The sequence below is a fragment of the Brienomyrus brachyistius genome, chromosome 5, assembly GCF_023856365.1.
Source record: "Brienomyrus brachyistius isolate T26 chromosome 5, BBRACH_0.4, whole genome shotgun sequence".
In the NCBI taxonomy this organism is placed as follows: Eukaryota; Metazoa; Chordata; class Actinopteri; order Osteoglossiformes; family Mormyridae; genus Brienomyrus; species Brienomyrus brachyistius.
The window spans coordinates 23519143-23547139 of record NC_064537.1 but is presented as its reverse complement, the minus strand read 5'-3'; the positions used below and the strand labels follow the sequence as shown (position 1 = coordinate 23547139).

General features: G+C 41.8%; 3 protein-coding genes across 4 annotated transcripts; 1 reads left to right on the top strand and 2 right to left on the bottom strand.

Annotated features, from left to right (window-relative positions):
• The first annotated feature begins 18 nt into the window (after positions 1-18).
• Positions 19-7126, top strand: dhrs7b (dehydrogenase/reductase (SDR family) member 7B). Its single transcript, XM_049012969.1, has 7 exons — positions 19-94; positions 3105-3280; positions 3368-3483; positions 3709-3934; positions 4588-4680; positions 5137-5289; positions 6257-7126. Exons 1-7 carry the CDS (start codon positions 75-77, stop codon positions 6460-6462), a joined length of 990 nt encoding a protein of 329 aa, XP_048868926.1. The 5' UTR covers positions 19-74; the 3' UTR covers positions 6463-7126.
• A 942-nt stretch (positions 7127-8068) lies between these two features.
• Positions 8069-11016, bottom strand: tmem11 (transmembrane protein 11). The gene is made up of 2 exons (XM_049012972.1): positions 10888-11016; positions 8069-8999 (listed from the first exon to the last, which is right to left on the bottom strand). The coding sequence occupies exons 1-2, from the start codon at positions 10932-10934 to the stop codon at positions 8483-8485; spliced, it is 564 nt and encodes a 187-aa protein (XP_048868929.1). The 5' UTR covers positions 10935-11016; the 3' UTR covers positions 8069-8482.
• A 5918-nt stretch (positions 11017-16934) lies between these two features.
• Positions 16935-26835, bottom strand: natd1 (protein NATD1). 2 transcript variants are annotated; one of them, XM_049014918.1, is made up of 3 exons: positions 26381-26835; positions 25099-25238; positions 16935-18266 (listed from the first exon to the last, which is right to left on the bottom strand). In XM_049014918.1, exons 1-3 carry the CDS (start codon positions 26475-26477, stop codon positions 18150-18152), a joined length of 354 nt encoding a protein of 117 aa, XP_048870875.1. In that variant the 5' UTR covers positions 26478-26835; the 3' UTR covers positions 16935-18149. The 2 variants fall into 2 exon arrangements, with proteins under 2 accessions (XP_048870875.1, XP_048870876.1); XM_049014919.1 differs by having other exon boundaries at positions 25120-25238; positions 26381-26673.
• Positions 26836-27997: the final 1162 nt, after the last annotated feature.

Genomic DNA, 27997 nt, shown 5'->3' with positions numbered 1-27997 from the left:
CGGTATCTTCCATCGCAGACCTCTGATTGGTGACCTCGACATGACCAGCGATACACTTCCGGTTTCTCTGCGACATGATGGTAAGGTCCCCCAGGTAAGGGCTGGATGCATAGACGTTCTGTCGTGTTTATGCACTAGAGGAAACTAACAGACCCTATTAATAGCTTCTCTGCCTGTTAATAGTTAATAGATTCATGTTCGGTCCTTTAAGGATAGTATTAAATAGACTAGCTATGTTAATTTCTAACTTGCCTAAAATCGCTGCTTTTTGGGTTGATTATTAGCGAACTCTTAAGTCATTTTGATTCATTCGTTCAGTTCATACCAAAGCTTTATTATGTGCACTGACTAGCTTCGGATTTAGTTGAATTAGCTAAGTTGCACTTGATTTGGTATTAATATGCCGTTTCTTAGCCACACACACGCTGCACTTTTTAACCAAGAGCCATTTTTAAACCGGCAATTCCTGCTGAAACCAATTGACCGCACTAAATGCTCTGTATCTCTCTCTAGTATGTCTAGTAAAACTGGACTGCTACCCAAGTGTGGTATAAGTATGGCTGTGAGAGCTGCTGGTCCCTAAGCGGGAGGGGGGGAGGAGGAGTATTTTCACAGTCAAGGTCTCTTAGGGAAGACCGTAAATTGGCATGCGCCGTCTATTTTAGGTTTGTTTATATCATGAATTATATCATACAGCATACAATGTACAGTGTTGAATAAGTTGATTCTTCCAAGTGTATGGCTACATTTCACTCGAGTCAATACACGCTACCAGTTCATAATGAGGCGTCATTCAACGTTTCTCACCATCCACGCTACATGCTTAATGAAAATGTATTGTTTTCTCGGTGACATCCGTATGTTGTAACATAAGCAAATATAAGGGTATATATTTAACTTCGCCCACGATGGATCGGTGGGTTTTTTTCTTTTACTAATATGAAACGGCGCCTCCATCCAGACCCTTCGGAGGATGTTTGTTTTGAAATGACATCCTTACTTGATTTCCTACTAGTATAAATATATGTGTCCGGATTGGCTTCATTGTCTGATGCCCGTGTGTAGGGTGTTTGTTGGGGTGCGGATGTGACTCAGATGAGGATCTCGGTGTTGAGGGATTGAAGGGAAGGTCCCACCTTGTAACACACAGTATTTACTCTATACCAGGGCTCATTAACCTTTTTGAAACTGAGAGCTACGTCACAGGTACTGAGCCATATGAAGGGCCACCAGTTTGAAACGCCCGCCTAAATTTATCTAAACTTCATGTATGATAAACATGTTTCCAGAATATTTTATGGCAGATTGTAAACTACGTAGTTTCCTAATCACGGCACTTAAATCTTCATACAGGCAGTCTTGCACATTTTATATTTAAGTAATTAAAAAATGATTACTGAAGCTTTTAACGATCCAAACCAATTTAATTTTCAAAGTGACAAAAATTATGCACCTATTTTAATTATCGTGAATCACTGACAATTTTGCATCCAATTTGACACAAATCCAGTCTGTCACATGCTTTGACAATAATGGCATTGATTGAAACACGTATTGTTTGTTTGTCCAAGTTTAGCACTTGGTCACCCAGGCTTTCTCAATATCCCTGTGGGTTTAAATGTCCTATAATTTATAGGTTTCTTAGCTTCTCGTGATCTGTGTTCATTCCGCATGCATTCTAAAAATAATGTACACCCGATGTGCTGCAACCTGGCTATATTGAGTGTGCTGTACAATTCAGCTGAACACAGCCATACAGTTACTTAGGTGTTGCACTTAATTTTGGTATGAAAAAGGAAGCAATGGCATTTCAACCATGCCATCAAGATGTTGTTTTTTTTTTAAACTACATTTAAGTTCCCTTTTATAGGCTAATCTGCAATTTTACATATTTCCGTTAATTGCCATGGAAAGTTTCCCAGAATTTTGCAAACCTAAGTTATAAACTTAATTATTGAAATGAACACCTTGAATGTTCGTATGTGCTGACTCATGCACACCGCATTGTTTCCTGAGGATCAAGAGGTTTGGTGGGTGGGGGGCAATGTTATGAGGGTGCGGGGTGGTATTACTGGAAAAAAAATGCAGACGTCAGGCTATTGTTGTATGTTTTTTAGTGTTTACTGATGGCATGTTCCTTCTCTGTCTACAGAGGTTAACAAACATTTAATAATCACATGAATTCATATAGGTTAGTTATTTTTCAGTGACCGTTATAACTGCATTTTTTAGCAGTTACTAAATTAAGCCCTTAACAGTTTGCCTGTTGTAGTCAGGAATGTAACAGCCTAACTGCACTGCACCCGTTTAGCGGGTTGCTGTGGGAAGTATGTCTTGTGTGCGACCCCTTCTCACATTCTAACCCCGTTAATGTATCAGGTAAAATCCTGGGATATATACATTTTAATCCCACTTGTCTCCCGTAACGGTAAAGTAACGGGTGTCGTGTACTTCCAGCTAAATAAAAGGGGAAGAATCCCCTTGTTCCATTTTTGAACACAGCGCTGTTCCAGTTTCATATTCATACTGGGGCTGCGTGAGGATGTGACCGCCAATGTTACCGCCAATGTGACCGCCAATGTTACCGCCAATGTGACCGCCAATGCCAGGGCATAGATTAATGGGGAGACTTAGCCGTTTTGCTCCAAGTCCCACAGGACACCATAACGGTAAAATAACGATAAATAAGTTGGTTTCGGTGCATATGTCACCCCCCACCTAACTAAATATCTGCTCTGTTTACCTACCTCATCTGTTTTTATTTTCCTTGGAGAATACTTAAGTAAGCCGGTTTTATTTAGAACTTTAGAAAAGATCGATGTTTTTCTGCTATAGTAGCAGAGATTATGGCATGGTGGTCAGCTACAGAGAAATGTTACCAGCAGAAACTCTACACCAACTTTACCCAATTTAATTTAACATCACAAAAAAGAGGAAAACTTCTAACGTCCGCCAGCTACAAAATGGCACCACACCAAAAGACTGCAGCTAATTTTGGACAATAAATAAGTCCTGTTTGAAGTAATTCTTTTATCTATGCAATGAAGTTTCATAAATATGAATTGTCTCGGCATCTTTGACTGTGAAAACCATAATCTTTCCAGGAGGAGTGTATCTAAGTACTGGGGGATGGATAAGATGTTTGGAAGCATTGCCCCCGTGCTGCTGATTGGCTTAGGAGGGCTGGTGCTGTACCGACTAATTAAGAGGCTCCGGCAGAAGGCCTGCATGCAGGACGCGGTGGTGGTCATCACTGGTGCCAGCTCTGGCTTGGGCAAAGGTGCCAACTCTCACCGTACTTAGCCTGAATGCTCCCCGAATTGGCTCGCCGTGTGTGTAAACCTGTTCCGTATTTCTTCTGGACCAGAGTGTGCCCGGGTCTTCCACGCCGCTGGGGCCAAGCTGATCCTCTGCGGTCGGAATCGGAATCTTCTGCAGGAGCTCGTCGAGGAGCTGGGCGCTGTGGTGGACAGCAAACATAAGGTGAAGTTAGACTCCTGCATTAACAAGGAACTACAGTAACTAGTGTTTTTGTCTCCCTGTAGTTTTGTATGTGGTGGTTATCGATCATTTTCAGGGTTTATAGCTCTGCGGGTTAAATCCCATGATCGTTAGAGTAATTTCATCATTTAGCTTTAGAGCATGTTCCTTAAACCTGCTTTTCTCCAGGGATACAGGCTGACCCTGCCCTGTCCTCTTATTCTTCAGTCTGACACTTCACAGACCTACACACCCAGCATCGTAACCTTTGACCTGTCAAAAGTCGAGGAGGTCACCCAGGCAGCAGAGGAAATACTGAAGTGTCACGGTTATGTGGACGTCCTCCTCAACAATGCTGGCATCAGTTTCCGTGGGAACATCCTAAACACGCACATCGATGTCCATAAGGAGGTCATGGAAATCAACTACTTCGGTCCTATAGCTCTGACCCAAGGTCTGCAAGAATTTTACATCTAGACAAGATTCAAATGAACTTGCAGCATGAATGTGAAGCTGTGAAAAATCTCTGTAAAAAATCTGTCATAGAAAGCCTCAGGCTGAAGCTTGTTTATAGTAAAAAAAATTGAGCGAGTGCCTTGTGGAAGTATTGAGTACCAAGTAAAATTAAATTAGCCTGAATTACAAATGATACATACAGTTTTCCTCCAAATATTTTTACTGCAAACTCCTATTTACTCACAGTAAATTTTCAACGTCAAAATTAGTTTGTAAGAAAATCTTCAAAAATCAAACACTTAAAAAAAAAAAAAAAAAAAAAAAAGATTCCTGCATAAGTTTTCGAGGACTCTGCTTTGGAAGCTGCAGATGAAAGAGGAAAAAGACGCAGATGGAAAGATTTCCCTCACCAAGGACGCAATTATTGTCTGACTGTCAGTCTGACAAATTGATTTTAACTTTAAATATTTACTGTTAGAGAATGAGTTTGCAAAAAAATAAAAATACTGGTAAGAAGAGGATGTAGTAGTTTTGCAAGGCAATGCATTTGGGCGATTGTTTGAGACATCAGCTCTGCTGTACATCTCCACTGAGAAGCACTATAATAACGGTTGAGAGCTGTGTCCTGTTCCCCTCACTGTCTTGCTGCAGCCATTCTGCCTTCCATGGTTCAGAGACAGAGGGGTCAGATCGTGGTCATCAGCAGCATCCAGGGCAAGATCTCCATTCCCTTCAGATCTGCATGTGAGTGTCTCCTTCATTACACGCACCCCCCGCGTCTGCTGTTCGGCACAGGAACAAGCAACTCCCCCGGAAAGCAGTTTACTTAAAACAACACTTTACTTAAAACAATTGCCACTACCCCAAAAATGAGGGAGTGAAGCTCTTGGACCGTTAAAGTGAAACTCGCAAAACTGGTCTTTTTTGAAGCAGTTTGTGACACTCTGGTGGAAGGTTTGTCAGCTTGCCTTGGGTGTAATTCCTCCGGCGGACTCCAGTCAGAGAATACGACTCAGTGTGGAGTCTTGGCATTAACAGCTACTGACTCCCGGCCTAGACTGGGCCCAAGAGTCCTTCAAATCTCAGCTTAACATCTCCGCGTGTCACATTCTCACGGTGATTCGTGAGAAAACGGACGCCTCCCTGGGGATTAATTTAGCTTAAAATTCACTTGTGTCTTTTACCCCCAAACTCACCCAGATGCAGCCTCCAAGCATGCGACACAGGCCTACTTTGACTGTCTACGAGCAGAAGTGGAGCAGTATGGCATCAAGGTCTCGGTGCTGAGCCCGGGGTACATCAGAACCAGCCTCTCTCTGAACGCTGTCACAGGGAATGGCTCCAAGTACGGAGGTGAGGACCCAACACGTGGGATCAGCGTGGTGTGTTGGGAACAGCTGCCTGATGTGCTACAAAGAACCTGATCTGAGACACTTTTATTCTGTAATAATGGGAAAAGCTGTCCTTTCAGTGGTGAGGAACAATCAGCTGTTCAGGGATCACCAATAACGTAGATCTCACTTGCCTTGAAGGGCACATAAGCACTTATGTTGTAGACATTAATGAAATCTGTGTACATTCACTGTGCACACATACACACACATTACAGGGTAACCTTTCATATAGTGGCCAAAATTGTGGAAACTTCCAATTTTTAGATACTGCGGAACTACAGTTGCTTATTTAATGATCCAAAGTATATTTGTAAACATTCTTTGTTTATAAAAATTACCGACAATATTAATGTAGTAATTTTTAAAGCGTAATGCCAAAAGTGCCACAATTTTGGCTGCTAGTGTACATAAACCGTTAGACTGAATGACACCTAATGTAATTCCTGCTGCTCAAAACGAAGAGGACAAGCTGTGTGTCTGTTCACAAACCGAGGCTCAGATATCTATAGAACCTGAGGTCATTTTCTTAATTCTGACTTAAATTAGATGTGCAGTTTTCCATGGCTCTGTAATGGTCCGGAGGTAATTTGCAGTCTACTAGAGGTAGTCTTTTTCCATTTATTTTAAAAACATCCTCTTATAAAACTTTGTCAACAAAAGAACCTCAGAACCTGTCAGTAGTAGCCATGTTTATAAGTTATGACATTATACATATTTTTACAAGTGATCTTTCCAGTGCGACGATATTTGGCTTATTTGTAAAATTCTGTCTCGCTTATGCGGCAGTACAGGAATGTTTTACGACAGAGAATCTCATCAATACCATCATTAGGATGATTGAATAACTTTTAAGTGTGTATAGGGGCTAAGGGTTCCTGGTGCTGCTCGATCACAGCCAGTGTGTAACCTCACCTGTGCCGGCCCAGTGCTTGACAGGAACACATCAGAGGGCAAGGACCCGCGGGAGGTGGCCGGTGCGGTCCTGGAGGCGACGGAGCGCCGGCGGAAGGACGCGATGATGGCTGGAGCGCTACCCTGTCTAGCTGTGTACATCCGCACGCTCTGGCCATCGCTCTTCTTCAGACTCATGGCCGCCCGAGCCAGAAAGGAGCACAAGGCCAAAGACCAATAAGGAGAGAGCAGAGTGGGAGGAGACTGTGGCCAAAACACAGCGACTAGTAGCTGCTCCATGCTCTCGTCACAGCATCACCAGGCTGGAGTCTGCCGTAAGAGTCCAGCAAAGTTGCTGTTCGCTATTTCAGATCAAGAAGTTATTTTGAGTAACTGTTGGACAGCTTCAGATATCTTTCATGTCCTATATGATCCCAGACCATAATCTTACCATGCGGAGCTGAAATGTGCACAAATAACAAACATGGACAGAAGCGAAGATTACCTTCATTTATTACTCAGATCCCTGGAAAAAGTATTAAAAGTGCATTTTTCAGACTTAATGTTGTTGAATAACAAAGTTCATATTTCACTGCAGGTACTTAATTTTAATGGCAAGGGGCTGTAGCGGCGATTATCCAGAATATTCAGACACTGTTGCAAGTTGTACTGGAGCATCGTTGGGAAAATAGTCCCAGCTGAGGTGGGAACCATAGAAAACGGTTCAGGAAGTTATGCCGTAGAAAAACTCTATCCAAAAACCATCCGGAGTGACTGAGATGTCTGTTTACTCACTGAAACATCATGCATGTTTGTCTCCATGTCATGTGAGATGCTATTCTAACTATATGAAAGGCAAATAAAGTAAAACAAAAAACCTTTCATGTTAAAAAAAAAACTGAAAAGCTTATGGTTTTATTGGTCTTCATATAAATCCTGCGGCTTGAAGAATTGTTTTGATAAATCTGAAAGCAGCCATTTGATGACTGCAAATATACATGCTATGTATGCTATGCTGTTTTTGTGCTCATAGACTGTTTTTCTTTGAAAATAGTTTTTGAAGTTCCATTCCTTTTCTGAAAAGACAAAAGGGGGCTTTTAAGTGTGGGCTGTCTGTAGGGGCCTTACTGGATAATGGTAATGGATCACGATACTCATAAGTGATCTTCAAGCAAGTCTGAGATTCAGATGGACACTTGAGTGAGGGGAGAGAAGCCTTCAAGCATGGGCACTTTGATCAAACCTTTTATTTCTCTACCTCTGTATTACTGATCCCCCCAGTGTTTTTCCACATTACCTTAAATGGCACTTTCCTACTCCAGTTCTCAGGGACCCACAGACAATCCACATTCTTGTGGGGCACTGGGAGGGAGCAAAAACATGGACTGTCTTTTTGTCCCTGAGGACCAGGTTGGGAAATACTGCCCTAGATCTCCATTCCTTTTTCATACTCCACATCCAGTACAGGATCCCTGGAATCCCAGCACATGACGCACAGGTTACACACTCACAATCACACTCTAATTTGATGTTGGTATGCGTTTGGACTCCAAAAAACTACATGGACATGTGGGTAATGTACTAATTACAGAGTACTGGAACCTATAACCCTGCAGGCGTGAGGCTTCACCGCAATCCACTGAGCCATGGTTAAACAGAAATGCCAAGTGTCAAATTAAATTGCTGGTGACCTATTTGTCAATGAGATCCTTCTAAAACATCACAGAAAAGACAGAGGGCCACGATTAGCATAAGTGTCCATTGTGCCATATTTTATAGGGGGCTGAAAACACTTTGCATAAGGTGGAATTTATATTAAACATAAAATGAAATGCAGAAAAAAAATGTTTAAATATCCTACATTTTAATGGAGAGGTGACTTTCTGACCAGGGTACAAGAAAACATCTAAGAAGGACAGACAGCTGCAGCTGTCTGTTAATCCTTAACATGTTAATGTGTCCATTTAATTGTCACTGTCACAATTTAACTTCAAGGTACTTCCCCCAAGTTTGGGGGTGACATGGGGGAAGATGCTATGGGTGAAAGCAAATATATATATATATATGGGCTTTATATAATGTCAATCAGTGCACAAAATGTTTGAAGACAAACCAAAAAAAAAATCATTATCTTAAGCAGTTTCCACTGGCACCAAAAGGCTACTGAACTCAGGTCTTTTTTGTGGGGAATTTCTGTGTTTTGGCCTTTCCTGTTTTTACCGTGTTTGCGATTCAGATTTTTTTTTTTTTAAAAAAGAGAATCATAGAATGTAAAGTTCATAGATCTTCTTGACACAGTAGGCCAGCGTGGCCAGTGCTATCGTGTTATGAAGTCTCTTTCTGTGCACGTCGTCCCTCCTCACCAGCACCACCGGCGAGGATGAGGTGAGCGTGTGCAGTGGCAGGCGCGAGAGTTTTTGGCTGTCGTACTCCACTTGGTACTTGCAGCAGGGGTCGAACTGCCAGGAGATGCCATAGAGGGCGGCGCAGGCCACAGTGAGTGCGCCGGCGGGCAGTGCCACATAGCGCGAATACTGAACCGGCAGGGAGAGGGGCGCCAGCAGGCAGGCCAGGCCCGACAGCACTGCCGTCTTGTGCAGGCAGTTCCCCACGGAGATCCAGCGTGCTGTCTCATCACCGATGCGCGTGGGCTCGATCACTATGTACTTGTATTGGGCTTCCAGGGCCTGCTCCAACTCGTACTCAAACTGGTCCTGAGCGTTCTCCCCGTTGTAAATCTCGTGCACAATGTAGCAGTCTGTCGAGGCCATCGTTCCCCTGCATGACATGGGGGAAGGATTGGGGGTGGGGGGGATTCCAGTGTTAGGTCGCGGAGAGGAGGACAGGAGAGGATGTGACATGGTGAAATAAACTGACCGGGTGTCGGACAGATGGCTGCAAACGCAAGTAGGCTTTCGTACCAACATGGACTTTATCAGCACAGCAGTATTACTTCAAATGATTTAAAATGAAACTCGAAAACCTTGCACAAACTTTACAAAATATATGATACCTGAGGATGTACTAGAATAGAACATATCAGAATAGAAAAGTGATACTTTATGCATCACACCATTATGAGGCTGTAATGATAAGCACTGTTTCACCATGTTGAGAGTCTTTTAATTAACACTGAAGCTGCCCTCTTCCTCATCATCATCATACCCCCAGAAAATCATTCATCCAAAGCACTGCTGACTTCATCCTGCAGATTCTTACAACACCCCCCTTAGAGCCATTCCAATTTGGGCTGGTCTACCTCTGTCTGAACCCAAGGAAAACATGGTTAGTGTTGATGTCACAACCACTCCGGGGCTTAAGAGAACCTGACGATCCCTGATAAAGACAGACTCTCCACCCCATGGTATGACTCTAGCAGTGGACTTACTGATAGAACTTATTTTATCCAAATTAAACTAAAGCAGTAATGGTTTGTCTCCATTTCACACAAATAGTACTACTACTACTAATTACTGTAAATAAATTATTTTCTCTCCATGACATTTGAATCCTAAATTCCAAATCACATGCTAAAAGTTATTTAAAAACTTCTGTGTTGCCTGATTACTATCATTAAGGGCATTATGGCAAGTTTTGAGGGTCAAATTACAAATAACACTGATGCATTTTGGGTTAATAATTTAAAAACGTGTCCAGATTCAACGTTAAACTCACTCGTGATACAAGCACCGTTTACACAGAAAAGCAAACAGCATGACAGAAATCAATAGATAAATAACTGTTGCATCACAGTGCATTCTTTTCGGGCAGGACACGCGTGCGAAAATAGGTGAAAGCTTTCTCTTTAGGGAGATTAAATAGGCGATTTATTTTTATGGAGCTGCGGGACCATCCAGTGTGGACCCAGGCGTTATTGTATCAACATGAGTTAATCCACTGCCGACGTATCTCTGAGGACCAGGCACGAGTTAGCTGGCAACTGGTCTAACTGATACAAATCAGACGCGACCTCATACAACCAACAGGATAGCTAGTAAGAGATATGTAAAAAGTACTTCAGTATTAATTTCCAATGGCTTATTTGACATAAAAATAGCTAACTGCCCACCCTTTCACCTTCGCAAACTGCTGATCACAGACATTCACACGGCTAGCAATCTAGCTGACTGGCTAACTGTAATGACACTCGGCTGCCATTTTCATCGGGGTGAAATTCAAACGAGGACACGCGTTTCACTATGAAATTAGAAACTGTACTAAGTACCACACCTGTAATTATGTATATGATTACGGTCAATGTCACAGGAATACTGCTTGTCATTCGGTCATGCTAGCTATCGGGCATACTCCATTTTCCAGTCCGCCAAAGACAAAAAAAATCTATACCAATATATATTATACGCGTATCACTGATTTAATCGTTCGTCGTTTTGCAAAGGAATAAAAATGAAGAAATACATTTCATTAACATCTGCACGCAAGTATTTGGCAAACGAGCGTTTGAGTTTAACCAGCATTACGATACTTGCCACTAACAGTAAAACACCACAACGTACAAAATGAAATTCCAGGTTACAGACGACTGACAACTAGACAATACTTTGATGCGTCGTGCATGGTCTTTCGAAAAAAAAAAACAAGTGTTACCTGCACAGTATTACAGTACAAAAAGTTCACTTCATTAGAAAAATAAAGTATCACTGACCTCTCCCTGTTGGCTGGGACACCGCGCCTCCTTCCGAACGCCGCCATCTTGGAGACTCAAAGCATCATTGTGGCCGCAAAAAGTGACGTCACATTACAGGAAATGTAGTTTTTAACGGGCGACTCGATAAAGGTTGTCAGGATAATGCGGGAAAATTAAAACTACAAATACTGGCATTCCGTTTGATGCAGGAGTTTCATGCATAGCCTGGTGGGAAATAACAGTTGCACCTTGGAAAAATAAACGCGGTTTATTTATTGATTGGAAGCAAGTGTGGAACGTTATCCTGTGCAGTTATATCGATAGTGCCCGCGATTGCATCGACCGTTCTTTTCAGTCCGCTTTCTTTTGGTTACAGAATGTTTGAGGTCATGTATAGCATACCTACCTGTTCAGGTAAACACAGTGCAGCGTGAAAGGCACGTACGATATTGTTCATTGAACTCCGCAACACACGCAATAAGTAAAAAACGAAAAACACCACTGAACGCTGTTAACAACGCCGAAGCTTTAAAATAAGTTGCACAATATTGTAGTAATTATTGTGGATGCTGCACAGATTCCATTTGAATATCACCAAAACGCCTTTGTTTGAAGACCATTGGTATTCAAGAGCAGTATCACAAAGTCTGCAATTGTTCTTTTAGGTCTACCTAGAATGTGTCTTGTAAAATGCAGTACATTTATCCGCCACCAGTTCTACAGTCTGAGCAGCAAGCAGTCTCATTGAGCTACATGTCACCCTCCCTCGCGGTGGTCAGGCCAACATACTTGCCCCACATTAATGTAATATTATATTGCAACTATATATACACTCACCATTATAACTTAAAAATAACACATTAATAACTGGAACAAACCTAAACGAAGAAAATCATGAACATAAATTTACAAATGAGAGGAGGCCATTAGGCCCATCAAACTCATTTGGGGAGAACTTAACTAATAGCGCAGAGTTGTTAAAATCTTATCTAGCTCTGATTTAAAGGAACCCAGGGTTTTAACTTGCGCTACACCAGCAGGAAGACTATTCCATACTCTAACTACACGCTGTGTAAAGAAGTGCTTCCTCAGATTCGTTTTAAAATGTTCTCCCGCTAATTTCCACCTATAGCCACGAGTTCTAGTATTTAAACTAATATAGAAATAGCCATTTGACTGAATAGCATCCAGACCTGTTAGAATCTTATATACCTGGATCATATCCCCACTTAGTCTCCTTTGCTCAAAGCTAAACAGATTCAGCTCAGCTAACCTCTTCTCATAAGACATTCCTCTAAGACCAGGAATCACTCTCGTAGCCCTACGTTGCAATGTCCTTCTTAAGATATGGTGACCAAACCTGCACATAATATTCTAGTTGAGGTCTTATCAAGGAATCATATAACAGTAGCTTCTCTTGTCTTAAACTCCACACACATAGAGATGTAACCTAGCATTCTATTGGCCTTTTTTATTGCTTCCCCACACTGGCAAGAGTGGGACATGGAAGCATCAACATACACACCGAGATCTTTCTCATAATCAGTTACATTTATTTCAGTGGAACCCATAAAATATCTGTACTTTGTATTTCTGATTCCTGCATGGATTACCTTATATTTATCTATGTTCAATTTCATCTGCCAGGTATCAGCATAGTCGCTAATTAAATCCAGATCCCGTTGTAGCCTCTCCACTGCTAGATCAGTATCTGCTACACCACCCACCTTGGTGTTGTCTGCAAATTTAACCGGTTTAATATATGTGTTGGTGCCAATATCATTCATGTAAATTAGGAACAGTAGTGGTACTAAAATTGAACCCTGCGGTACCCCACTATGAGCGCAGGTCCACTGTGACATTGTGCCTCTAATAACTACTTGCTCCTTCCTGTCTGTTAACCAGTTTTCAATCCAAGCTGCTATAGTTTCTAAAATCTCTGCAGTTTTGAGCTTAAGCAAGAGCCGTTTGTGGGGGACAACATCAAAGGCCTTCTGGAAATCTAAGTAGATCACATCGCAGGCCTTTTGGTGATCAATTTCTCTTGTAGCTTCCTCAAAGAACTTAAGTAAATTCGTTAAACAGGATCTTCCTCTCCTAAATCCATGGTGGCTATCCCTCAGAATGTTATTTGCATCCAGGTAATCTACCATTTTCATTTGGATTATAGCTTCCATTACCTGTAATGGTAGTTAAACTGATTGGCCTGTAGTTTGCTGGGTTACTTCTATCCCCTTTTTTGAATATGGGCGTTATATAACATGCAAAATTAAACCAAATAGCCCCTGAGGCTCATGGGAGTTCAAACATGAACCTGTCCTTACCCAGTCATTCCAGAGCAGGAGGTTTTACCCATACATGCTAGCCTGTAGCAACCACTATAATATTAAATGGTGAACGGAACAGTGCATCTACACTCACTGGCCACTTCATTAGTGTAGACCTTGCTAGTACTGGTTGGACCCCCTTTTGTCTAAAGAAAGGTACTTGAAACATTCCTTCATCCATGCTGACGGATATCCATGATTTCCTTCATCAAAAAGGCATTTTCGCCCAGAGAATCGCCGCTCACTCAATCTGTTTTCTTTTTCAGCCCATTCTCTGTAAACCCTAGAGATGGTTGTGCTTGAAAATCCCAGTAGATCAGTTGCTTCTGCAATACTCAAACCAAGTCACGTAAATCACCTTTCTTCCCCATTTTTAACATCAACAGAAGCTGCTGAGCTGTACGTGCACGATTTTCTACATTGTGCTGCTGACATGCAATAGGTTGATTAAATATTTGCTTCAAAAAGCAGTTGATCAGACTGTTCCTGATAAGTGGCCAGTGAATGTGAACGGCACATATAGTGATCATTTCAAATATCTGCAATAAAACAAAATAATCCATATTTGAATGTAGAATGCAACGTGAGGTTTTTTCTATAAACTTATTCTATTGGACAATGTGTATTTTGTGTGTTACACAAAGCTCAAGTCACTCAAAAGCGCACAGATTTCCCCATACTTTTGAGGATTGGTAAAAGATCAAATGTATTATAAAATGAAGTAGTTGTGGTGATGTAAATATCAGAGTCAGGGCTAGACTGGCCCACTGGTATATTGGGCATTTTCTAAGTGGGCCAATGGATTTGAGGATGGGCATAATTCGCATAATTGCTTATTAGTCATTCTGTGCAACCAAGTGGTGATTGATATAAGGAGCTGTGGGCTAGAGAGGAAAGAAATGGTTCATACCAGTAAAACATATTACCATTATGTGCATAACTGGCATAGTGCTTTATTGTTGTAACCTAGAATTTAAGGTTATTGGGTTTCAGGAGCTCTAGTCTGTTTTCCCAAGGGCATCTGCCTCAAAACTATTCACTGCAGAAATGTTAGTTGTGAACTAGACTTACAAATAGGAAGTGCCAGTCATTCTGAGTTTATTTATAGACAATTCGGGCACTAAGATAACCTGTGCTGAAATTTACATTGCACGTATATGTCACATTTCCATACAGATTGCCTTCCAGGTATATGGTTTAGAATAAGCTTTTCTGCCTAATATTGCTTTGATTAGGCAATCTCTCATGGCTTGTATAACCTTCAAAGAGGCTGGTTGTTATGCCGCAGCAGCTTCTACTGCGACTGACACCGAAGAGCCTGACAAAAATGCAAAAAATATTTTGCCTTTGCAATCATGCTGGACTCAGGATATAGCAGTATGTCAACAAGTTGTTTAATTTAAAATGTTGGGTAAAAGCAGCATGTTATAAAAGATTGTTTTAAAACTATATGCTAATAATAATAATAATGTTATTGGAAAAAAAATCAATGATTTGTTTCATGTGCATGATAAATTAAAAGAAAAAAACGTATTTGTGAAAACTGTTCATTCTCTATAAATTATGATCCTGCCTCCTATTGGTCAATAATGATAAGGTATGGGTTGGAAATAATTATATGGAATATTTACTTATGTTACTTGTGTAACATAAATTTAAGGCAATTCTTTTTTTTCTTTCTTTTAAACTGTTAGCGTGTGTGGCAATTTCGATCTGTTAAATTCACAAACCACGGTATGACTTTGAATCCTGTGATTAAAATGCCAAGGGAAGCCGTCTTGGAGAAAGAGGAATGCTGCAAGTGAGGCATTAGTGCATCTTACTGTGTAAAACAAAAGGGCAGTAAACCCAATGTGACCTTGCATGAGTCTTTGTAATAACAGCCATACTTCATCCTGGATAGTTAACAGCAAAATTATTAACCTGAAAAATAGCAACGCTAATAATACGTTTAATATGTAATGATTGTAGTTAAGTTTAAACGCTGGGCACGAAGTGCAAAGCCTGAAACCAGCCTGGACTCACACCAACAATGCGACCCAAGGCAAAACATCACTGGCTCTTCTAATATACAGCCACAGTGAAACAGCCCTGCTTTCCTTATTTCAAACGACAAACATATCTGTTTACTCACATCCTGATTTCCCTGGGTCACAAGCGAGGGGCTTGCCTTACACTTCTTTAATAAATCATGGTTTTCATTATATGACATCACCATATTAATATAACTAGTGTTTTCTGTTAAGTGGCAAGATGTACAGCTTTGTAAAGTATCTGTTTTATTTTGTACGTCTTTTATTAAGGGATGTCATGAATACAAAACATAGGAACGTGCTTATCTGTAAAGGCGGTATGGAGCGATGTAAGGGTGTGTCTATTTCATGATGACGATAAAATAATAATAATAATGACGACAAAGCTTGAACTCACAAAAAAGGCACAAAGACTTAGCTTGGCGAGATACACACTGCCCCTGACTTGATAGTTGGATGTCTTGAGGTTGAAAATAAGAAAAAATGGATCAATGTGAGGGGGCGGCATGGTGGTGCAGTGGTTAGCACTGTTGCCTCACACCTCTGGGACCCGGGTTCGAGTCTCCGTCTGGGTCACGTGTGTGGAGTTTGCATGTTCTCCCCATGTTGTCGTGGGGCTTTCTCCAGGTACTCCGGTTTCCCCCCACAGTCCTACTAAAACTAATTGAGGCTAATTGGGCTTGCTAAATTGCCCGTAGGTGTGCATGTGTGAGTGTGCCCTGCGATGGACTGGCCCCCCATCCTGGGCTGTTCCCTGCCTCGTGCCTGCTTCTGGGATAGGCTCCGGACCCCCCGCGACCCAGTAGGATAAGCGGTTTGGAAAATGGATGGATGGATCAATGTGAGAATGGCATAAAAAGATGACTGTGATTGGTTAAAGAAATGAAACGCAAGCCCTTTCCTTGTTGACGCAGGGACATATTGAGCTTGGTAAAATCAGGAAGCCCATCAATTTATAACCTGTACACTGACTAGCAGGCTAGAAGGGTTTGGCCTTGAACTTACTGAGGTTTATTTTATCTTACACCTCAAATCAACTTGAAATATAGCTGCTAAACATCGAGTTGTTATAGATTAGTTAAAAAAAGATAGATATGTAGATGATACGGATTTCCAAATGTCAGCTTCTAGCTCATGATCAATAAGTGACCAGCTAAAATGATTCGTGCTTCTTAGGGATTTACTGTAACTGAAACACAGTAAAATGGAATATTCACTTTCCTCTTGCTGCTCTGTACTTTGCCAAGAAGGAATAAAGGACAAGCCTGTGTGCCCCCTAGGCAGGACAGGTTGCTCCCCCACCGCCGATGGAAAACTTGAGCTCATCAAAACAATGTCGTCAGTCTGCCTGGTTATTTAAAGATGTGCACGGACAGTTCTATTCAGCGAAAGCATGTGCTTTTATTACGCTCTCTAGCCTGTCAGCGGGGAAATGCTCTCTGTGATGACTGTACTTCAGGTCAAAGGTCAGCTGCTGAGTGGGAATTGCATTAGAACAACATTCATACGATGGAGGGGCAGAGACTACATGTCCAGGATTAACAGCTGTAACATGCACGTGGCCAAGTTTGCTGGTCAATTTTCTTTATTTAATAAAGCTCACCTTTCATCTTTTAAGCCTCATATGCATATAAAAAAAATTTGATTTGACAATATAACCAAATCCATTTTCTATATGAAAACACGAAATGAAAACAGACAAATCCAGCTTTTAAAAAGTATTTATTAGTACTGAAATTAAAAAAAGACTTGACACAAAGAATTAAAGGTTTTTTTTCCCCATTGATGTTTCAGTGCAAATGTCCTCCTCTTTCCTGAGTAAGGTTAACTAGGTGCCAAAGGTCCTGTGTGACGGGGGGACGACGACGACGACAGCATGTCTGTGGTTTCACTGCATTGTGAGCTTTTCCAGCCATGAAAATATGTGTCCATATCCATCTGTCAGCACGGAGGCCTCACACACATGAACAGCCTACCGCTCGAAAAACGAACTGGTGAAAGCAGCTTGCTCGCGCTTCTCCGGCCAAGCTGACATTAGTGAAATTCGATTTTCATACTCAAGCCAACTTCCCTCACGTTACATTATTGGGTATGAGAGTCTTGCATGTCAGTCATCGCCTCGTCTCTCAGACGCCTGTGCCTTCACTCAGCAGCGCCTTGCCCCTTAAAGGCTTCCTGAGCTGACCTTCTCGAAACCTGCGATGCACACCTGCAGCTGCAACAGCACCTAGCTCTAAACGTTAGAACCTCAGCGAGCGTGACAGCCGACTCAATCGTCCATCTTGTATTGCTAGCAGGAAAAATTAGCCCACGGCAGGTCGAACAAATGTTCACTTTGCTTACTGGAACAGGTACATTGTACTCAAGGCTTTCGCTTGGGTCTCCATCAGGTGAAAGTTCTCATACAAAAAAAACAGAAAAAAACATGAAGAGTGCATTCGGCTGGTGTGAGCAATCTGTGGATCATGAAGTGTGCGGCGTGCTAATGAAGGACCCTGTGGAAACACAGGCTAATGGCAGGAAAATAAAACAGAAAACTGTATTTAGTCAATTAGCCCTTTAGAATAACATCTCCTTAGCTTTCTGTAAGCCTGTACGGGAATCTCGTGGATATGTAAACTTTGTCCCGTTTCAGTGTGCCCTCATACTTTGTGATGTAGGCAGACATGAAAACCAACATATTAAAGGCAGAAGAACGTCCCTATTCTTGGCCCTCTGTTCTGTTTGTGGGTCTCAGACTGGCAAATAAATACGTTGTGGGATCTCAGGTGCGCACCTTGCGGCGCTCTTGTTCATTATGTAAACATGCCCATCCCACCCCATTCCTATGACCTTCCCTCCCAAGCCCACCCAGATTCCTACAACCAGCCCCTACCCCCAACCCTGGAAATGCTGATAGCTTCTCCTCTTCTCCTGGAGATCAGTGAAGGATGCACTCCAGATACTGAGGCTGAGGGTTTTCCTTGACGTACTTCTGGATGTACCAACATGTTAGGTGGGCCTTCAGTCCCTCTTCCACCACGAAATCCATGGCAGCCTAAACCCAGAAGAGACGTTTCAGCAGGACGGTATTTGAATTCTCAAGCACCGGAACAGCCACAGATCTTTCAATGCATTTCACAGCCCTGCGGATCGGAACAGCAGAGTAAATAAAGAAATAATAACCTAGGAGTTACCCAGGGCCCTTCAACGACTACAACAATCAAGCAAAACATCAATTCTTAGTCCCACACCTAAATATAACAAGAACTATAGAACACACCACACAGTCACATTAATTCAATGAAAATGACCTGTAATCATTAAAAACTTGTTCATGTGATGTGCAACTTTACACGTATGCACACCGAGATGTACTTCAGTATTTAATTCAGTTATATTACAGTCTGCTGATATTCCTACTGCTCAGATAAAGGGGCTGATGTGAATTTGAAGCTGGGGGAGCCGGTTCTGCTTAGCGATCAGCTGTCAGGGGACAGGAGCTCTGCTACCTGATGAACCCAGGAAGAGCAGAAACCAGCAATACAGCCGTCCTTCCACATCCGCTAAAATGTGTAGCAGAATGTCTTTTTATCACTCTTTCATCCTTTGAGGGGTATAAAAAGCCTGATTATCATTGCTCTGTCATCCCTTGATACATATTTTTCATTGCTAATATCATCTCTTGAGAATTAGGCTAAGATATTGGAATCAATTTTATGCAAGTGTACAGTATTGTACTGTACTATATAATAATTTCCAACATACTTTATTATTGTAGTACTTGTCGGTAATTCGTACTGTACCCAATATATGAATTGCCATATGTACGTACACAAAAATCATGTTGTTTATGGGGTCCGCAGACGGTTCGCTATTATCCGCAGTAGGTCTTGGAACATACCATCTGCAGATATGGGGGGGATTTCTGTATTCATCCAGTAGCCAGTGTGAAGCGGCTAGACAGCACGCCACATGGGTTACAGTGACCATCCCAGAAGCACACACACTGTACAACAGAGTGCTGTAAAAAGACCTTAAAATGGCCACACTAGTTTGTTTATCCTGCCCACCACCCCCACCAAGGTAAAAAATATTCCAGAATACATTACTATAAATTACACAGTGAACCCATGATTAGAACAGAGAGGTTTACACACTTAGAGCCCCAACCTATGATGTACAATCATAGCAGAATTGGTATGGTAACTTATTAGCAAGTAACTGAAAAGCCACAAATCCACTTGAAGGTAAATATTACTGCATATAACCGTGGGGTGGAAACCTAGAAGGGATTTTGACAAAGATGTCATAAAATGGATGCAAATAAGAGCCTCGGTCTGGGCAGAGCTGTTCGCTGGTGTGTTACGAAGTTCTCGCTGACAGGCGCCGGCCCTAACGATGCCCCATAGCTAAAAAGCCATTGCATGCATTAGTATTTTTGACATGCTGAGTTCTTATGATTTTAAACTATGCCAAAATGTGGAGGTATTCAAATAAAAATGATACGTTTATATATTCAGCCTTTTAAAAGATTATTTAACTTTGAAAAACAAATATTTACGCAATTCATCACACCAATTTAAATGACTGTAGAGTAAAAAATACTGACTCAACAACTCAAACCACCTTGTCCTCCACCGTCTTGGGTATCTATTATAACCTTCTTACCACTTTTATTATAGAAGTTTACCTAATTTAGCAGCTTATTATACTTAATTTCAGGATATAAAACTAAACCAATATTGTTTTTCTATAAAATTGGCAGAGAAAACCAGCAGCAAACAAAGTTTTAACAGGGCTTTCGCTGTACAGTCTGTGTTTAGACTGACCCAAGTATACGGCCAAACCTGATTTTTATTTTTCAAGTGTTGTCTTGCTAACTGTGCCAAAACCGCGTCTGAGCTAGTGCCAACACGCTTAGCGTTGTGATGCACTGTAAATAATACTTACTGAGGCTTTTTCAGAACATGCTGGAGTCCTGTAAACCTGTGGCCTGTTTCTGCTTTACAACAAGGCGAATTATAGAGGGGAGGCCTGGACTAGCTGAGAGAAGATACTTCAAATATTAACATTCGTCAATGAAGTATTTACCTTCCCTTTTATTTTTTATTATATGTGGTTTATTTTAGTTTCAATCACTTGGGTAAAGCCATTCTACTGCGTTCTATTACCAAATAACAAAACTTAAGACTTCTTGAGAATGTAAACATTGTACGAAAAGCATAAATGCAAAAGTTTACATTATAAAACTAAAATACATTTTCTATTCCAGGTGTCAAACATATAATATTCTTTGTACAACTGCAAACAAAAAAATGCACACAAAACAATGACAATGGAACTTTTGTTTTTTCCCCCCACAAACCCTTGGGCTACATTCTCACTGGCAATAAAAGTATGTTATAACATATAGCTAACTGGGTAGAACTGCATAGACTCTGCTGTGTCATGCTATAAACATCCATGTGTGGCTTTGTTTGGTCAACCCATCTGCACCATACTTTGGTAAGAGGTCTGCCTGTCATCGAGAAACATAATAGGACAGAACTAATGCATAATATACATTATATACATCAGTCACTGGTTGTAACGCTCTTACCAGTTACTAATATATCAGAGTATTGTATTAGTCTGTGCCTATCACTGTTAAACTAAAAGGAATTTATATATGTACCTCGAAAATCACCCAAGGCTCCCCTATTTCATGAAGGCATGCTTAATCATGGTTGCAGGTTTATAGAGAAGGCAAAGAAAAACAGCCCAGCTCCCACTTGTATTCTCTGTGGCATGTTGCAAGGGGGCAGAAGCAGCAACGGAGACCTAGCTTTCAAACATACACAGGAAAATGTATCAGCACCACCTGGCAGCTCCATCACCTTGTTAGGGGGTAGACTAATCATCTACATCCATCCATCCATCACAGGCTCACAAGAGTCTAGGGCTTATCCTGGCAAACACAAATCACAAGGCAAGGGACACCCTGGAGAGGATGCCAGCCAATCACAAGCAAACTCGAACAAAACATATCGATCATGTATACATATCCATACATAATGTCCCATAATACCTGTAAGAGTGACCCTAACAGAGATGACACACTTCAAAGGCCAGTATTTATAGTCTCCTATTACCTCATACAGCTCTCTGTTTTCCTGTGTTGTGAGCATGTTACTGTCATCTGGAGGAAGCACAGCATGACCTCACTTAGGACAGCGGCACAGGTGTATGCAGCCATATGCTTGGCAAGGAGACCCAGCACTTGACTGGGAGCCAGCTTCCAGTGTTTAAAGCTGTGTGAACAGGGAGCAGGGAGGAGGGGTGGGGGGCTGGTGTGCATTTCCATTGCTGCTACTCTTTTCAGCTGGGAGACACTCGAGACAACCAGTCCAGAGAAAGACGCTGCACGTGAATGCTAAGCTTAGCAGCACACGCGGTAAGTGGAGGACAAGCATGCGACATGGCTGACGTGCATTAGCGCATACGCGCCCCACTCATATTAGGCTCCATTGCTCTCAGCACAATGGCAATGGCTGCAAGCAGGGGTGCACAGACAGATGAACAGCTGATCTCTATGCAAAGGGCGCTGGGAGCTTGCGGATGCCTCGCCCATCCTTTGAAGGAAATTTCACGGCAATCAGCACAGATAACCTGACCAGTTTAAGCGCTACCTTTTCTGCTAATCACGATCATCTTCTGAAGAGCTCAGGATCAGCTGGGACATGACAACTCACACTCTCACCTATGCGGGAGCTCCAAGGAAGCAAACAGGAATCATCTTACTAAAAATAATCATGTGGTACTTAGAATCTGTTAAAAACTAGCACGTGCAACAGAATACACTGGGTAAAAGCCCGTCGACACAGTGCGCAAAGCGAAGTCCGTTTCGGCAGTTTTCTGGGAAATAATGCGTTTGTTCCCCCAAAGTGTCAAAAAAAATCAGTGATGGGAGTGACAAAAACATATAAATCCATCCATTCAGCCAGGTGGGGGTCTGGAGCCTTTCCCAGGGAGCACTGGGCACGAGGCTGGGGTATACCCTGGATGGTATGCCAATCTATTAGAGGGCACGAGGCTGGGGTACACGCTGGAAGGGATGCCAGTCCATTACAGGGCACATGCACACACAGTACAGACAATTTAAAAAGACCAATTAACCTGACAGCATGTCTTTGGATTGCAGGAGAAACCTAGAGTGAGCAGAGAGCATTTATGCGACACAGGAAAATACAGGAAAGGGTTAGCTGGTTAGTCAATCTGACACGTACCAGGGGCCATTCTGCACATAATGCATTATGCAGATGATATGACATAATTAATACCTTTAGAAACCAACCTGCAAATCAATTTAAGATGCAGGCAATTATGAGTAGTGTATGAATCATAAATATCACACTAAATGACACAAAAATATACAGATATTTTTTAATTTAAGGAAATATTATGGAAACATACAAACCAGGGGGGTATTTTTCATACGTGGATTACTCGTTTAGCCGGATGTAATTATTGACGATTTGGCATGATCCTGGATCTGTCGGTTTCCCGAGACTCTTGCTGGATGTGTTGTCATAGCAGCACATCCAAATCCTCAAACCTGCTCGGAGCAGGTTTGTTCTACGTAAATAAGGATTAGCTCACACACTTAATCAGTGTCCGTGCATGAAAATCCATTCAGCCATGGTCTCACCATTCATGAATGAGCGACCAATTGATATCGGTGCGCAAATTATAAGAAGAGAATTTTATATAAAGAGGGTTGTGCGCGATCGGCAAGATTCTATATATATATATATATATACATATACATACACACTGCCCATATATATACACATACATACATACCTATACACATATATAACCCATATATAAAATATATATATATATATATATACACACACACACACACACACACGTATATGATTTTTTTATGTCAACAATTATTTAAATAGTTATATGCCAATATTTACCAGTTTGAAATATATTCCTGTACTTCACTTTAACCTGTTCCCATGTTTGATCTGTAATTATGACAAGCAGTAAAATCCTGTTATAGCGGACAAACAATTTGGTCCCTTGGGCCGCTTTTAGCTGTAGTTTTGTTCAGCGATAACGGTGCTATCCAGTGCAGATACGTAGTGGGAATTATTAGTAGTCACGCATCTGCTCAGGTAAAGTAGGATTACTACATGTACAACATAATAATCTATACCACAAGTGTGTCTGTTAGGGTGTGGTATGAGTAAATGGTGTCCTGTAGTTGTGTTCTAAGCATACAGCAACTCTGGATGTTTTGCCAGGTCTCGTGAAGTCTGTTATAACTGGATTTTACTGCATTAAATAATAATGAATCTGACAGATAGGAAATGAAACGCTGCATTCAGTAAGTACAATGAACATTACTTCCCCATTTAATTTGTCGGCCACTTTTTGCCAGCTGGTTTGGGCTGCTTTTGCCGTGTTACCCCTTGTGCATATTAGTTCTTGAAATTCCTCATATCCCTCTAATACGAGGTCCTGCTCCGCTTGTGTGAAAAGGTGCGTCCTTCCTTTCGTCATTTTCTACCAGCCTATCAAAGACTTGCCGATCAAGTTGTACAGACTCGATATATATGGGCTTTTCAATCAGCGCGGGCGTGCGCAATCATCTCGGATGTATGGATCCAGCTAGACTAATCTACAACACAGCTGCGTCTGAAAAACCGACTTATCCCGGATGAGTTTCACCGTCATTAACTCATCCAAGATGAGGCACCTGGATGATTTAAGCGACGTACGGAAAATACCCCCCAGGTGGAGGGAGAAATGCAAAACATTCCCATTTGTGGATGGAAATGGCCATAGCTAGCAAAGCCCGCCTGCCATACAGACTGCAGCAATCGGCCCCTGAGAAGGACGGGTGAACTGCTTTGTCAAACTGAATCTTTTAATCTCTTAATCTAATTTAATATTTGTATGCATATTGCAGAAATAATATATAAGAAAAACATACAATTTCAGGATGCAGTTTAGTGTGCTGATACATTAAAAATTATGTTATGAAATGTAATAATTATGATAGCTTTTGAGGGCTTTTGTTCCAACCAGATCCCGAAAGGTACAAATGAATCAGGTTCGCATCATTAGGTATCAGCGAAGGCGGTCCTTTAGCCATATTTAGGCGAATAAAATCCAGTTGGTGTAATATCACAAACTACAGAGAAAATGGTGCATTATGTGTGCACATTTAAAAATTTAAAACATCTAAATCATGCTTAATCTATGACCCTGCAACAATATTACACTATTCAAACATTTCTCTTTCGATGCAATTGCATACAATCTTACTTAATTTGAGAGCTTGAAAGGATCCATAGTTTGGAAATAACAAATCATTATCACGATGTAAACATTTCTTACTTTACGATATATATCACTGCTAAAAATGTGGTTTCCTTCCAAAGCTTTTCTTTCAATAATTTAAAAGATGCCATTAATAACAAAATATATTACACCTTATAAAACCAGTTCAGGAAACCAGGTAGTGCTCCTTTATTCATGTAATCCATCGTGTTATCCATTTGATAGCCAGAAGAGCAGATTTACATTTCGCTCCCAGGTTTCCTCGCCCAAAGTCTAACACTCCTATAGTGTTATGAAGTATCATGTTATTTTTACAGCAGCATGTGAAACTATTCATGCTGCTACTAAACTCAAATAAGCAACCCTTTGTGTTTGCCTGTTGCATAAAATCCTGTTTACACACCACGACTGGATATACACTCCGTATGTAAGAGTGTACCAGAAAGACAACAGCGAAGAGAGTAAAATGTGCTTTTAGAGATTTCCCTTCCTAGTGTTTGGCCCTGGATATACATACATAAAGTGTTTTGGAAGTATGCTGTCCTTACTGAATGGTTGTTTGACGGTACCTTTGCCAAGTGCTTAGCGATGCCTCTCCCTCTATAGGCATCTGGTACTTCTGTGTGCTGCAGGTCCACAGTCCTCTTCCCAACGTACTCATACAACAGTACAGCTCGATCATGAGATCCTGCGGGTGGGGAGGGAGAGGGTCCAATGCATCTAAAGTCTTCCTTATAAGAAACAACGGGGCGGGGGGGGGGGGGGGGTGGTCACATACCCAAGTGTACATACATAAACCAGCTCTGAAATTAACAATGCAGCCCTGTGCACAGGAACACAAACACTTTTGTATTTTGTCTTTGACATTTGCAGCCAACATTTATGCACATACTTAAGTTTCACTGTCTGGGATATTTTGTAGTGAATGCGTTCATAAATTTTGCTTAAGAGTCAACAAGCTCCTATTTGGCACCATTTCAACATTTTTCACAGAAGCTAGGATATTTTATTCGCACAGTGGGATTTAATAAGCTGTATAAAATAAAAGCCCACTTTGCTTAAGGCGATATGAACCCCAATGAAGCCTATGTGCACCCTTTGACCGTCGCTGGAGGGGGGACTGCCGCGGCCCGCTCTCCAAGCTGGACACCCATCTTGTACTTTTATTTTTCGAGATTCTTACATGGACATTTCGGCAACGCGGCGGTCCCCCATACGTGCATTCAGGTTACCTGCCCAGCTACCCAGATGGCGTTCAAACGGCCAAAGAAACACTAGAGATAACCGAAACATCTGAAAGCAAATAAAAACACACTCCATCGAGGCACCAGGAAGCCACACACACACACACACACACACACACACACACACACACACACACACACACACACACACACACACACACACACACACACACTCTCGAGAACGAACAAAACAACCATGATGCGGATGAAAACCAACCAGAAAGGGCTGAATGCAAGGTGATCATATCTCGACTGCCATGTCAAAAAAGAGAATGTTTCGGAAGATAATGCAGTAGCTGGGAAGCGGATGCCAGTGCGAGGTGCTCGCCAGCGATTAAACGGCACTGCACGCACTTTGGTAGGTGGTCACATTACTACGAAGTTTCAACGGAAAACACACACACACACACTGAGTGGAAATGGCCATAGATAGCTAGCTAACCTCGCCTGCCATACAGACGGCAGCAATAGGACCCTGAAACAGCGCAGATGCGATCTGAGAAGGAAAGATGAAGAGGGTCGGTGGGCGAGCGGCGGCTGCGGCGCCAGGGAGGCGCACGGATGCCGCGCTCACTCCGTACTTTACCGTTTAGTCTAACTGTAAACTGCCGCCGCTGTCTGTCGTGCTCCACTCTGATCGACGTGTTGAGATCGAGGACGTTAAAGTGCGCCGACTGAGCCATGTTTTCTCCCCTCTTTTTTAATATTTTTGGTCAGCCCGAATAGCCGGGAGCGGGGGGGAAACACACATACACCGGCGAAATATCAGCAGGTTGCGATAAATCGAAACGCGTCGTGAAGGAGCGGATTCATGATCCTGCGAAGTGACAGGGAAGCCCGGAAGCCTCTAACGCTAGTAAATCAGCTGTGAGGTCACATGACCGCGCCTGTCCAATCAACGCGCCGATTACATGTTTTTGATACGGTGTGTTCTTATTGTCAGCGAGTTCACGCTCAGTATTCACCTCTTCGACTTTGGTTTTCGTACAAACACGCTCGTATTTTCCGAATAAGGAAAAGCACCTCAAGCAAAATGTGAACATAAACAACTCAACTAAGTTAACTAAATTGGTAATTCAACTTTGTATCGGAGCGAGTTTAAGAACGTGTTGTTTTCACTTGTAATGGAAAACCACGACCACAGGAGGCAATGTAAAGAAAATCTAAACTCTTAAAGGCGCCCTACCAATGACTGTAATTACTTAAGGAAACCGTGATTTGTCGTTTTAATGTATATATTTTTTCCACATTAACGCCGCTAAACAGTATACTATTTAAGTAAGAGATACAATATCATATAATCAAGTTTATATCCTCAAACGGACTGTAAATATACTTTTATCTGTTTAAGCTGCAGAACATCCGCAAAAGATTTTGTAAATAAAAGATCTGCTTCTAACCTTCATCTGTTAGACTAGCCCGGCTCTCTTCTTTTGACTCAGTCACGGACTTATTTCTATGTAATTTAGCCACTTTAATGACATTGATGCTGCTCCAGTTTAGACGTCTGCTAAAATATACATTTCTCATTGTAATACATATACACTGTTACACTCTGTTTTTTTATACCTTCCTTAACTCTTTACTCTTCCAACATGTCCACAGGGCATTCCCAGGGTATCTCTAGATTCTTTTCTGAAAGAAAATTGAATTTTACTTTGCTCAGATGTCAGGACTTATAGTGTGTAAGTCCTTTTTGTTAATACTAAAAGTCATCTAAAAAAAGATTCTGTAACAAAAACTGGTTTGCGATATCATTACGGCCTCTTCCCCCTTCTGCTGAGACAAGAAGCACAACATGTGTGATTGCCTTTGCAAGTAGGCTGGTCTGTCAGTTATCCATCAGGGGTGCGGTTCACAAAACAATATCAGTTCTGCTCAGTTTGGTTTTTTTCAGTAGCTACTCTCTTCCGAAGGTCATTAGAGTTGCCATGATAACATCTAGAACATCTGGGGAGCTGTCATCCAGTTTCATCAATTTCATCAATTCCCAAGCAATTATATAGCACAGGATAATAGGGAGTGTTACCCTGGAAGCACAGAGCACAAGGCTGCGGTACACCCTGGACGCAGGGACGGATTATGGGTTGTGTGGGCCCCTGGGCAAAACGTTCGTTCACAGGGCACGAGGCTGGGGTACACCCTGGATGGGATGCCAGTCCGTCACAGGGCACGAGGCTGGGGTACACCCTGGATGGGATGC

Excerpts from the sequence above, each read along its gene's own strand:
- dhrs7b (XM_049012969.1), top strand. The coding sequence starts at position 75 with ATGATGGTAAGGTCCCCCAG. Across the intron at positions 3,281-3,367 it reads CAGCTCTGGCTTGGGCAAAG|AGTGTGCCCGGGTCTTCCAC; the intron begins GTGCCAACTCTC and ends CTTCTGGACCAG. Across the intron at positions 3,484-3,708 it reads TGGTGGACAGCAAACATAAG|TCTGACACTTCACAGACCTA; the intron begins GTGAAGTTAGAC and ends CTTATTCTTCAG.
- tmem11 (XM_049012972.1), bottom strand. The coding sequence starts at position 10,934 with ATGGCGGCGTTCGGAAGGAGGCGCGGTGTCCCAGCCAACAGGGAGAG. Across the intron at positions 9,000-10,887 it reads GTCCCAGCCAACAGGGAGAG|GGGAACGATGGCCTCGACAG; the intron begins GTCAGTGATACT and ends CATGTCATGCAG.
- natd1 (XM_049014918.1), bottom strand. The coding sequence starts at position 26,477 with ATGGCTCAGTCGGCGCACTTTAACGTCCTCGATCTCAACACGTCGATC. Across the intron at positions 25,239-26,380 it reads GTTTACAGTTAGACTAAACG|GATCTCATGATCGAGCTGTA; the intron begins GTAAAGTACGGA and ends CCCCACCCGCAG. Across the intron at positions 18,267-25,098 it reads TACCGTCAAACAACCATTCA|GCTGCCATGGATTTCGTGGT; the intron begins GTAAGGACAGCA and ends TTCTGGGTTTAG.